This window comes from Paramormyrops kingsleyae, chromosome 5, assembly GCF_048594095.1.
Source record: "Paramormyrops kingsleyae isolate MSU_618 chromosome 5, PKINGS_0.4, whole genome shotgun sequence".
NCBI lineage: Eukaryota > Metazoa > Chordata > Actinopteri > Osteoglossiformes > Mormyridae > Paramormyrops > Paramormyrops kingsleyae.
The window spans coordinates 41,487,056-41,500,093 of NC_132801.1; the positions used below are offsets into that span (position 1 = coordinate 41,487,056).

General features: G+C 41.1%; 1 protein-coding gene and 1 long non-coding RNA gene across 2 annotated transcripts in view; both read right to left on the minus strand.

Annotated features, from left to right (window-relative positions):
- Positions 1-13,038, minus strand: part of LOC111842587 (voltage-dependent L-type calcium channel subunit beta-1-like) — a 93,038-nt gene that overhangs the window by 64,996 nt on the left and 15,004 nt on the right. The window contains exon 2 of the mRNA XM_072712754.1: positions 8,149-8,235. Coding sequence (XP_072568855.1) covers positions 8,149-8,235 — 87 coding nt within the window. The remainder of the gene's footprint in view (positions 1-8,148; positions 8,236-13,038) is intronic.
- LOC111837805 (uncharacterized) lies at positions 3,230-6,840 on the minus strand. The gene is made up of 3 exons (XR_002836740.2): positions 6,736-6,840; positions 6,397-6,592; positions 3,230-5,071 (listed from the first exon to the last, which is right to left on the minus strand). It is a non-coding gene; the product is annotated as an uncharacterized lncRNA (long non-coding RNA).

Below are 13,038 nucleotides of genomic sequence, written 5' to 3' on the forward strand. Positions count from 1 at the left end.
GAGCAAAAATGGGGCTCAACTAAATTAGATGTTTTCAGATCTGCCTGAAAAGAGAACCTCTCTAAGTATATACAAGCACTAGCGACTGCCAAGTCTGTGTGTCTCTCCAGACTAATAGAAGAGAACATAAACAATCCTAAACGGTGTTGGGTTCAATGTTATGCTGATGATACATAATTATATATAGATGATGCATCCAAATGGTGCATCACAGCTCTCTCTGTTAGAAGATTGTCTACTGGATATCTGGTGCTGGATGGCAAAAAAATGTCCTTATGTTAACCTCCTCCCTCCCCCCCCAAAAAAAAAAAAAAACAGAAGTACTGTTAGTTGGTCCCAAGGCTACTTCGAAATAGGTTTGACAACCTCAACCTCAGTGGTCTTCCTACAATACTTAACACAGTGATCAGAGATCTTGCTGTTCTGGTTGATTCAGATTTATGTTTTGATGCTCACATAAGTAGTATTACTAAACCTGCGTTCCACTATCTATGGAACATAGCCAAGCCTCGGAATGCAGAAAAACTTACACATGCCTTTATAACTTCCAGACTGGACTAGTATAGTACCTTCCTTTCTGGTTGCCAATCCAGATCTTTACATAAACTCCAGCTAGCACAAAATGCAGCAACCAGAGTTCTTACAAACACAAACAAAAAACTGATCATATTAGCCCTGTTCTATGCTCCCTTCACTGGCTTCCAGTTAAGTCTCGGATTGACTATGAAATACTGCTATTAACTTACAAGGCACTAATGGCCTTGCACCAAAGTACCTTAGAGATCTACTGGCCTCATAAAACCCTCCTTGTTTGCTTTGATCTCGAGGAGCAGAATATCTATTAGTACCTAGGTTACAAAGAACTACAGCAGGCTGCAGAGCATTCCCTTATAGGGCTCCTCAGCTGTGGAATAGTCTTCCATTGGATGTGCGAGATTCAGACTCACATTATTCAAGTCCAGACTAAAAGCAACTTGTTTAGTCTAGCTTGTAGGGACTCTAGTTCTAGCTCTAGCTAACTGCTCACTCTCAGTTAGACCTGGGTGGGGTTGGTGCCATTGGCTTTAAATGAACTGAACTGTCAGTGCTGTCACTCTAGCTTCACACTCCCTCGTGAAATTGAAATGTTGACGTTTTAGGGACTTCCCATACCTGCGTTCCCACTTTCCTCTCCCTCCAACTTACGCTGCCATAACCTTATCTGCCAGAGCTTACATATTGCACTCACCTAACGGTTTGCACTGCCTCTAGTCTCCCCTACTTTGGCTAATTGCACGTTATTCCCCCTACTCCTCCTAAGGTGCTGTCTGCAACATCTCCACTACCTGTGGCGTCTTTCCAGCCTGTTTGCCCTTCTGTCTGTGACGTCTTCCCTGTATGCCCTGCTGCTGTACCACTGTTCGTCCTGTCATCTAAAACAGCACCAGGAACCTGCCTGCCCCTCACTTTGAGACTCAAATGTAAAAATTTGGACTTCGCTATCTTGCTCAATTTGACTTCCTCTGCCAGCTTCTGGAGGATGGGCTTCCCCCTTTGAGTCTGGTTCCTAACAAGGTTTCTTCTTTCTTGGGGGTTTTTCCTTGCCACTGTTGCCTCCGGCTTCCTCAATGGGGGCTTTGGGCAGGGATGCTGTAAAGCGCTTTGAGACAATGTAATCTTGTGAAAATGCACTATACAAATAAAACTGAACTGAATTGGATTGAATTACAACCCTAGTAGTTTGTATCTCTGGTGTCACACAATATTTGAAATGATGTCTATACCATAACATGATATCTATACCATATTTATTCTTCCATATACATATATGTCTCCATATCCATGTTTATTTTTGCATATTCATACTGATATTAATTCTACCATTGTGTTTGTTCTATGTCTTGCTACCCTGTGCTCATTTACCCAGTCTGCAGGAAACAGGCAAGTAAACATGTCATTGAACTTAGTACTTATAGCGATACCAATGACAATAAACATTTAGAGATACTGAGATTTGATGAACTGCTGAAAGACTAAATGATTGTCTATTCAAAGATACAAAAGCAACAACACTGAAGAGAGCAAGGCACTCTTTTGATCAACGGTCAAGTATCAGTAACAAATGCGACTCAAAGCAATCTGTCCATCTACAGTTACTGTCTGCATTACTGTTCCTGTTTACATTACTGCCCATATGTCCCTTGGTGTCCGTCTGTTCCTTGGTGTCCCTCTGTCTATTTATGTCACTATGTCCCTTGCTGTCCTGTATCACAGTTCGCTGGTCCCTCATGCTGACCTGCAGCATTGGAATCAGGAACATCCAAGCCAGTCTTTTGTGTAGGACTATTCATATTTAAAACAGGCACAAACTGAAACCCAAAAAAACACAGTGGACAGAAAGTACAGGCATTGTCTATATCTATAAATGCACCAGCATAAGTCACATTAAACACACTTGGTGCATACTTTCAATGACATTTAATAGCTGAAGATGGAAAGAACCTTTTAAATCTCAGTGCAAAATACCTGTTTTGAAGAAATTTAAAAATCTTAATTAAGAAATTAGTGTGAAATTAAAATACAAAGGTTACTAAAAGGAAATGGGTTTGGATATATTGATAAAATATATGAAGCATACACATATAATGGCCTTCATGTCCACACTTATGGTAGGGCCAGTGAGTAAGTTTGCCAAAACTCTGTAACACAATAAGCTGGCAGTAAGAAGAACTGGAAGGGATTTACAAACTAGCGACGTGGATCATCTAAAAATGAAGATACTGTAGTCAGAGGAAACTAAGGGGGGGATAAACCAAATGTAAATGTTCACTGCCACCAACTGAACTGGACCCAAACAGGCAAGCATGCAGAGCGCTGCATGAAGGATGGAAACACACCCCCCCAGCATAAAGGCCCAGCTGCCAGGCTTACCAGAGTGACCACATGCTTCTCCATTGCTCAGGTCCTGCATTCGACACTCCACAGCACACCTCAGCACGCTGGCAGATGGAGCGGCCGGCTCAGGCCAAGGTGTGTGTGGATGAGGTGCCCTGGAAGGGTCGCGTTTGTGCGTGAGAGAGGAGGCAGCTAACAGAGCGAGTTCCCAAGAAGACGAACGAGTCCAAATCCCAAACCTCCAAAACCAAACCACAGGGAGAACGGGAGAGAGGGTAATGGGGGAGGGTGGGCGGTGGTGGGAGGCAGGTCAGGTTGCAGAAGTTGTGCTACATTTGCAAAGTTCTGTATTATATTTAGCCCTTGTAGGATGAAGCCCAGACAGAAGCTACAGGAATCACCCCCCTCATCTAACACAGCATAGCCTCAATCAGGCTAAAAGAGCCTTCAGCTCTGTCATGGGAGCTAACTGGAGAAGCTTTGGGATGGGGGTGATGGGGTCCACAAATCACACAGTCCGCTGGGGACTGTGCTCCAGCAGCAGGCAGTGTTTGGGGGCCCATTTCATATAAGAAGGCAAGCAGGGCAGTGGATGTACTGTAGAACAGCAGTTTATAGGTTAAAGATACAGCACCCATACAGACAGTCCTAATGTTAAACAAAAATTAAAGACCAAGTCAGAATAACAGTTACCTTTGGGTAATCATTTGATTTAAAGAATTATGGATCAGAAGTCCAGTGAGTGAATATCACTGAAGATCTATGGGTTGCACGGTGGCTCAGTGGACAGAGATGTTGGCTCACACCTCCAGGATTGGGGGTTTCTGTAGTTTGCATTTTCTCCCACAGGCCAAAAACAGGCAGTGAAGCTAACTGGCAAGAGTGGAATATGACTGTATTTTGTAATGGACAGGCTCCAGGCCCCCTGCAACTCTGACTAGTTTAAGTGGTTGAAAGATGGTTGATAGTAGGGCTGCTCGATTTTGATAAAAATCATAATCACACAATTAGTTTGGCCAATACTGAAATCACAATTATTTAACACAATTACTCATTGGCTTTGGAAACATCAGGCATTTCTGGAAATAAAAAAAAACTGTCTATTTAACAGTGGTTTTCCTTGAACTGTAAATATAATTCAAATGAGAAGCAAATATAAAGGGGTTGGAAGGGGGTGCCCTGGATTTGTAACACAAATGAGGCACAATAATTGTTTCATCTTGATTATTTTGTTTTGATTATCGTTGGAAGCCAAAGTCATAACTGAAATTAAAATCTGATTAATTGCCTAGCCCTAGTTGATAGACTAGGCCTTTACTTTACATTTGCCAGTTATTACACACAGTTCAATACTATGATTCTAACTCCAGAATTCAAACCAACAACCTTCAGGTTACCTCCAGAACCAGTGTTTCTCAACCCAGTCCTCGGAAACCCCCACATGGTCCACATTTTGATTCCTTTGAGTTCCCAGCCAATCAAAAACACCAAACACCTGTTACAAGGAGCTGAGAAGGAGCAGACATGAGGACTGTGTATGGGTCACCGAGGACTGAGAAACACAGCCCTAAAACACTATACTGTCGGCTCTCATGGACTTTTTTTGACAATAATGTCACATGGGAGTCACATTTGCGCCCCAAAATCAAATTAGCATAAAGGTACAGAGGGAAACGGTCAAGGCCAGGCAATACCAGATGCATCCAGGTGGAAATGCAGGCTTCCCTGACCCCAAGCCAAAGCACTTAAAGCCAGAGAGTACCCTGCATGTGTCAGCACAGTTTAAAGGGAAAGCAAAAGCTTAGAGTCCATCCACCCATCCATCCATACTGCGGTCATGGCAGGCTGGGAATGTAGAACACAAGGCAGAGGTACAGCTTTGAAAGGACATCAGTATAATGGAGCTTCTTAAGGCAAATAATCTCAAATTACTATTGAAGCTGGCACAGCAGAAACTGGATGGAAAGCCCATTGCTAAATGACAGTAACACACAACTAAAGATTTCATGCAAATTAAATGCATGATGCATTTCAAATGTAGGCTTATTAATGCTGTGTGAAATATTTTCATAACTGGGGGGCAGTAGCTACTGTTAAGACCTGTGCACTCAGCTCTTCTGTCCTGGCCTGGCTATGGAGATATGATTGCAAACTCACATTTTCTCCATGTTTCTCCATAGATCCAAGGTCATTTCCCCTGTAACATGAATATACATTTTATTCTGTCTTAATATACTGCTTTAAAATACATATGGGTGATTCCTGTTTCGGACCACATATTTGGCTGTCTGTTTTCTGAAAATTGGAATGATTGTATTTTATGGTTTAAACATTTTGTCAGGACTATACCATACTTAGCTATAAGGAATGCATGTCTGCCAAGCTCAGGGGTTGAACATATTGTAACTATAGGATGTTTTTTGTATATACTGTATTTCTATAGACGTTTTCCACCCTGTTAGGGACATGTACATGGTAATCACAGAGTTTAAATAATGTACAAGTCGAACAATACTGAACTTTTCTGGGATACAATGTGCCCCTTTTGCTATGATAAAACTTTCATTCTTGTAGCATTAACAGTTTTAATTTTCTGAAGAGTAAAATGTCATAATAATGGAATCTGTGCATTTTGTGTCCCCATTTTGTTGTCTTGTATGAGGAATTTTATTAATTAGAAATAAAAGTATATGTAGATGCATTATATGTACCTCATTTAACAAAACAATATACAAATATACCAAACACTTACTGTTGTGATTAGAATATTTTTTTTAAATTATTGCCTAGCAGGGTGGAATAGAATATAACAGGGTGGAATGGAGTAGGCCTCCTAACAACTAGATTCAGATTCACAACAACAATACTACTACTACTACAACTAATAATAATAATAATAATAATAATAATAATAATAATAATAATAATAATAATACCACTGTAGTAACATAAATAATTAAGAAATATACTGAGTTGAATACATTGCATTTGGGACATGCTAAAATGAGCGCATATTCCAGAGAAATGGTGCTTTAAAGAGATGTAAAAAGATAAAAACAATAATTTATCTTTGTTAGAGCAATAGAAAACACCTAAACACATAATAAAATAGGTTGTTATAAAGATTTGTCTAATTTTATAAAAGAATAAGAGCCAGGTAAACACAAAGACATGAATATGTTGCCCAAAACAGGAATCACCCATATATTTCAGACAACAAAGTACTGTCTTAATTAACCAGGGCTTTTTAGCCCAAAGGACATCAGGAGGTCTCCAAGTCAAAGAATCATCTTCTTTGATGACTGTAGACTAACTTTCATTAAAGTCGCTACTTCTCTCTTTAAGGTGACGTTTTGTTGTCGGCTTTTATCCAGAGCAATTTGCAAATGCCGCCTGGCTGAGCGTGCAGCCAATACATATGCATTCATTTGGATGCACAGACCATCATGACTACTAACTCCTACCAATGACCTATATACATTTAATTAGCATATTTTAAAGAGGGAACCATATTTAACATACATTTCCATATTGGCCATAGGTCCAACATGCTTCAGTCTAATGAAGGTAAATCCCCATGATTCTTTTGATGATCTCTGTCAGCTGAGTTGCCAATCTGTACTTCCCTGCTGACCCTGACTTCCAGTACCGGCCCCCCGTACCAGCACCTCACGCACAGCTCCTCATGCTCAGTCCCTCACACACGCTGAGCGTGGCCCTATAACAAGAGGAAACGCTGCTATGGAGAAGAACTCTGTGGCAGAAGTGCACACCACTGCCTGCCTAATGAATCAGTATCTTGAGGTGAAACAATAATTTTACAGCCTACTCGAAACCATCAGAGAGCTAATGTGGTCAGACCTGTTGAGGATCAGGGCTGGTGTGGTGCTCAGCCATCTCCTGCTGCATGGCAGTACTTGGGTCCCAGTTTGAGGTGGCCCATCCAGGTAAGCGCGTGGAACATCTTGTCTATCCAGCTAGATGTCCATCTTTCATTGCTGTCAGAGGAGCTCTGTAAACTCCGTATTTCGGGAGTAGCTGTTGCTGTAGTGGATTGGCTCCTTCCAATGGTGTCTGATGTCACTCCTTTCAACGAGCGTATTATGAGACTCAGGCTAAGGCACTCCTTGGGTGTCTTGTCTGTTGTCTCAGTGTATGCTCCAACCACGGTGAGTGATGTCTCGTTGAATGAAAGCACTTATAAAACAATACCCAATACCCCGAATTGGGCTAACCAGAACAACCCAAACATTTGACAAACAAAGGCTTACTTCAAGGAAAGCCACTTGTTAGCAAAGACCACTAATGATAACATTTACAATCAATAGGGCTGGACTATACTGTATAAACAGTATATACACTTGACATCATATAAAATTGAAATGATAAGAAAATGAGAAAATTCAATTTACTGTCTATAAGTGACATGGTTTGACATCACACATCAGGACATGTCACATCACAGAAATGAATGCAAATCCAAACAATCATACTGTAGTCTCTGAAGAATGGACAACTTACAACCAACAAACACACAGCAAGGATGACTGAGTTAGCGGAGCACCCTACATACTACTGTTTTGATAATATCCTGGAAGAGATAAGCGCTTTCTCAAGTGTCAAGCGTCAAGTGCCAGTGAAGAAAGCAACAGCTCAGCAGCCACAACATCTTCTGAAAAAGGAGATATCATGGATATGGATAGAAAGACATGGTGTGGTGGTCAGCAGACTGTGCCTTGTAAACTCTGCTGAAAATTTGTGCCATCTAAAACTGGAAATACTAGAAACTTCTTTCACTCCCTTTAGCCCTGCAATCCAGGACATACAGAATGCAAGCACTTACTATCACAGACATCAGCACAGTTGAGCCGGTGGCCTAAAATGAGCAGCGGGACAGTCAGAGAAAAAGCCCAGAAACAAACTGCCCTAAGTTGAGCACTGAAGTAAAGAAATAATGATTTGAATTATATTGTGATCATCAAATGATATGATTTCTAACAAGTGGCACTGTGACAGGGCTTTGGGCCTAATGATGCAGAATTATGGCCTCTAAATGGATGGCTGGTCTAGTGTTTCTGGTGTCTATCATATCCCTATTAAAACACCACAGTGAGGTATTTAGAAGGTAAAACAGTACAAAATGATCAAACTGTAGCCTCAGAAACCAGGCATGTCAGTGTTACTCCTCTACCTCAGACCAAATGACATGGGATGAAAATAGGAGCAGGCAGGAAGAGTGAGTGGGCTGAGCAGGGTCAGCAGAGTGGGGCCTACCTGTCGGACAAAGCTATTGGAGGTGGTGTCAGAGGAGGTGCTGCCGTCAGAGCGCTTGAAGCGGCCCTTCCGCTTGCCATACTTGCCCTGGCGAGAAAAAGAGGCATGGGTCAGAAAGCTGGACTCCCCAGGACAGGTTCCTACGCATCTTCCAGGAGGCAGGGGTCAGAAAGCTGGGCTCCCCAGGACAGGTGCCTATGCATCTTCCAGGAAGCAGGGGTCAGAAAGCTGGGCTCCCCAGGACAGGTGCCTATGTATCTTCCAGAAGGCAGAGGTCAGAAAAATTGGCTCCCCAGGACAGGCACTTGGGTGTCTTCCAGTGGGTATGGGTCAGATTACTGCACTCCCCAGGACAGATGCCTGGGTGTCTTCCAGGAGGCAGGGGTCAGAATGCTGGGCTCCCCAGACAAGGCACCTGGGCGTCTTCCAGGAGGCAGGGGTCGGAATGCTGGGTTCCCCGGGACAGATGCCTGGGTATCTCCCAGGGGGCAGGGGTCAGAAAGCAGGCTTGGGGCCTTTCAAGACCTCTGCATAAGTATCATGTCAAAGCTTATTCATTAACATCCCCGCAAGTCACACACAAAACACAATATCAATCAATAAATCAATCCTTAAATCTGAAATGTCTTCTACTGCCAGACAAAAAAACACAAAACTTTAACAAGAATATAAGTATATAAAGAATTAAAGTTAAGCTTCTGGACTGCTACTGTTGGTGCTTCCAAAACTCTCTGCAGACCAGAAGGCATGTTTCTATACTCTCAGAAAAAAAGGGTAAATATGTGTATCTTTGCTTCTCCCTGGGGCTGTACCCTCAAGGGTCTGCCAAATTTAACACTTAGCTGTAGGTAATGGTACCTTTTAAGGCACAGAAATGAACACTAAGAAAAATTTCTGTACCATTGATGGTACATTAATGCTGTTTGTACCTTTTAGGTTGCTCCTCAGACTCCATTTCTGTACCTTAAAAGGTACAATTACAAGGACATAACCCTATTGACAAAGGTAAAAATCTTTTTCTGAGAGTGTAACCAGTCCTGACACAAATGTTAGAATTAACAGTTGAGGACAGCCACACACAATTTATAACTTGTTGCCCTGTGATTATAATCCCAATCACTTCACACCATTGGTCAGTGACACATTGTGAAGCAGGCTATACAAGTAATGTCATTTCTTTATAGTACAGATTTCATACAAAGTCTTGCAAAAAAGAAAACGAAGTATATGAAAAAAAATAATTATATAAAACCATCCATTTGGTCACGATGATCCTGGAGCCTATCCCAGGAACCACAAGGCAGAAGACATTGTGGATGGGCTTCCAGTCCCTTGCTGGCTATTTTGATACTTTTAACATTATGTGAAGAAATTGGGAAGAAACTGAACTACCCACAGATATGGAAAGAACATGACAACACCACGCTGAAATCTGGGGGCAAAAAATAAAACCAAATCCCCAGAGGTGTTTGGCAACATTACCCCAGTATACTTACATGGAAGATAAAAATGTGATCATAAGTTGTAGAAGTTGCTCTTTACAACAACCTGCACAGGTTCTCTCCAACCTGCTACGGTGGGGTATCCCATGAGTTAATATAAATATAAGACAAAGAGGCCTCCTCATTTCTCACATAATATATTTCAGATTGGCACTGAGTGAACATTCAACATTTGTCATGTATTCTGCCGCTGGCCACAGAGTCTGAAGACCCAAAAGGACCAGGGGACAAGGAAAAAGGGTTGCAGTGGTCACTCCTCCTTATCTACACATCCGGCCACAGGTACAGGTACCAGGGGGGCAGGGGAACATGTATCCCATTATATTTCATTTATGAATTTGGATTCATTCACCTCCCACGCAATAAACAAACCTCTGTATTTAACTTAAGTTGCCCCCCAAAACTCTCTCCCATGTAATTGCATCTCGGCATAATAAACCAAAAAACATAAACCGTTTTGGCTATGCTGAGACCGATAAAATGAGGGTATCACACCTGCGTGAAGTTGGCCCCCCATATGTTTCAGATTTCAACCAAACTGTTCTCAATCGTATGTGCCGCGTTTGTGCCAGAATGTGCCGTTTGAAATTTTTGTTTGTGCTGTTTTAGTTTCTGAGATATAAATGTTTGTTTACATGGTGGCGTCATCAGCGTGAAGTTGGCCCCCCATTTGCATCTGATTTCCACCAGACCGATCGCAATCGTGTGTGCTGCGTTTGTGCTGGTTTGTGCCGTTAAAACTATCCTTTGTGCTGCTTTAGTTTCTGAGATATTAATGTTTGTTTACATGGTCACGTGACACCAGTTTGTGCCGTGCTGGTTTGTGCCGTTAAAACTGTCCTTTGTGCTGCTTTAGTTTCCAAGATATTAATGTTGTTTACATGGACTTCATATTCGTTAACTTAAATTTTGCCAGACTACCTTAAATACTGACAAGCCAGTAACCCCGCTTTGTAGTACAGGCCACAGGCCACTGTTGTTATGTAAACAAAACTCCAATAATAAATTACAATAATTATAAATTAATCCAACAGACAGGATTTCAACAAATTTGCTTAAAAAAAAGTTTTAGGCTTAGATAACTGACATATTGTGATAAAAGGTTGTTAATGGGTTATTAAACATGGAAAACATCAATTTCAACTTAATCATGAGTTTGTCTGACGAAACCATTCTGGGCAGTGTACTACAGATGAGTCCCATTAAACTGGAGACAACAATGCTTGCATCTTATTTAGCCGGCCATTAGCTCTTCCTAATTAGTGTTTGTTGTGGCCTGGGATCGTGTGATTTAAATGTTCAGATCCTAGCAAATTCCCTATGTGATTCAAACAGTAACCTCCATTAAATTAAGCCCTGACTATGGCCACATTGCCATGGAGACACACTTCCCATTAATTACATTTTGTGCTAATCCGGAACCAGATAATTAAGACTACTGTATATTCTTCTAATAGGTGCACAATTTCTAGCCTAGATTGCTGACTGGAACACAAAACTGGCATGTTGTTCAAAAAGATTCAATCACACTGTTCTCTTACACTCTTCAGCAAATGTTGGTCAAGGGTCTGAAGCCCAAGTGATTGCTGTTAAGCATTTGTTTCTCAACCCGATCCTTGGTAACCCCAAGATAGTCTATATTTTTTCCCTTACAGTCTGTTTGGCAGACATGGACCATCTGGGGGTCCCTGGGGACTGAGTTGACAAACACTGCTCTAAGAATTGACATACTGTAGGAGCATGACTTTCCCTATGAAACTGCTGAAAGAACTGAATTAGTCAATGAGTAAATCTAAATTATTTTATTTCTTTTGCAATTAAAAGTGTAATCTATTATTAACTGAACCACTGCATTTGGCTTTTGACAACATATGTGTTAACTTTCCTTTTAAAACTATGAATGATATATACAGCCCATAGATGCCCACTGATGCTGTGCTTCACTGGGAGTCTATGAGAGCTTCATACATAGTTTCTGCTTAGGCAATGTTGATTGGACAGATAGACTTGCAGCTAGATATTGTAGATTCTCCTGGAAGCCAAGCTTCTCTGCATGCTGTTTGGGAGACATTGCAACTACTTATAACATTAACACTTACAAATGACAAGCTTCACAGGTTGTCAGAGGTGTTGATTCATTCATTCTGTCACATGAAGCAGCACATAAGCATTTTATTGCAACGAAGAGTGACAGTTTTTTGTGTATCATGTTGCACTACTGGCATTTGTAAATATTGTAAATAAAGTCATTATCATTGTGTTTGGAGTTTGTTTAATTTTCAAGTTCAGTGATTTTTAGTACACCAATTTGGTAGGTATATTGCTAACTGAGCTGTGTGTGTGTTCAAGCTGTGATAGAAGCTTTGAAGCAACATACATAACATTGCCGCTAATGTTGTTGATTTCATTTTAAAGAAGTCCTTTGATTCAAAAATAAATTACTTCTTAGGAACTTTCCATTATTTATGTGCAGAAGTACATCTTGGAATATGCAAAGGTTTTCATTATCCAGCTTAGTCTTAGTCATTCCATAATAGCGATGGGCCTTGCAAGCAGAAGAAACAAACAGAGACTACAACAGGATTAACTATCTGTTATTCATTGGCCAGGTGCTTCTGCGATCATTCAAACACCCAGGGATTTTTTTTCTCTCATTCCTTCCTTGTTTTCTTCTCATCCACCAACTTCAGCATTTTCAAAGTCTGCATGTAACACACATCTGCAATGAAGACTCTGGGAAGGCCATAGTGAAGGGCACTGTATAAAAAGGTACTTAATATAACTGGACTGCGCAGGAGTCATCACTGGTATTCTTTAGTATCCCTCTTATAACATCAGATTTGGTTAGAGTTGTCTTTCATAAGGCATTGAAGCTTTTTAAAAAACAGGTATCCAAAACTCTATAACCCAAAGAATGAGGAAAGTGCTCTTCAGGGTGAGACCATTTTGAATCTCCAAAGTGGTTATTCCAAAAAAGGAAAATATAAAGCATTATGAACAGAGACTACAGGCAAACCTGCTCTTCATAATCAAATACAACACAGCCAGGAGTGGCCTTCAAGAAAACAATGGAAACTCACAGACAGCTACGGCTACATTGCTGTTATATAGTGGCACAACTGAAAAATTAACTACAGTTACGTCTCCCAGCCAGAGAGCTAGTTCCCCTGCATTTAGTGAAACTTCTTCAAAGATAACAAACAGAAATGTATTTGGAATTAGTTTGGGCTCCTTGAGAACAACAATAATTATAAGGATTAGGGTACTGAATGAAGTGAAGTGTAAATTAGAAAAGATGCTATTGGAACTACAACAATGTATTCCCTAGACAGCACTGTCACCCCTTCCCCTGTAAGTCTCCCCCCATACCTGCTAACCTGTACAATTT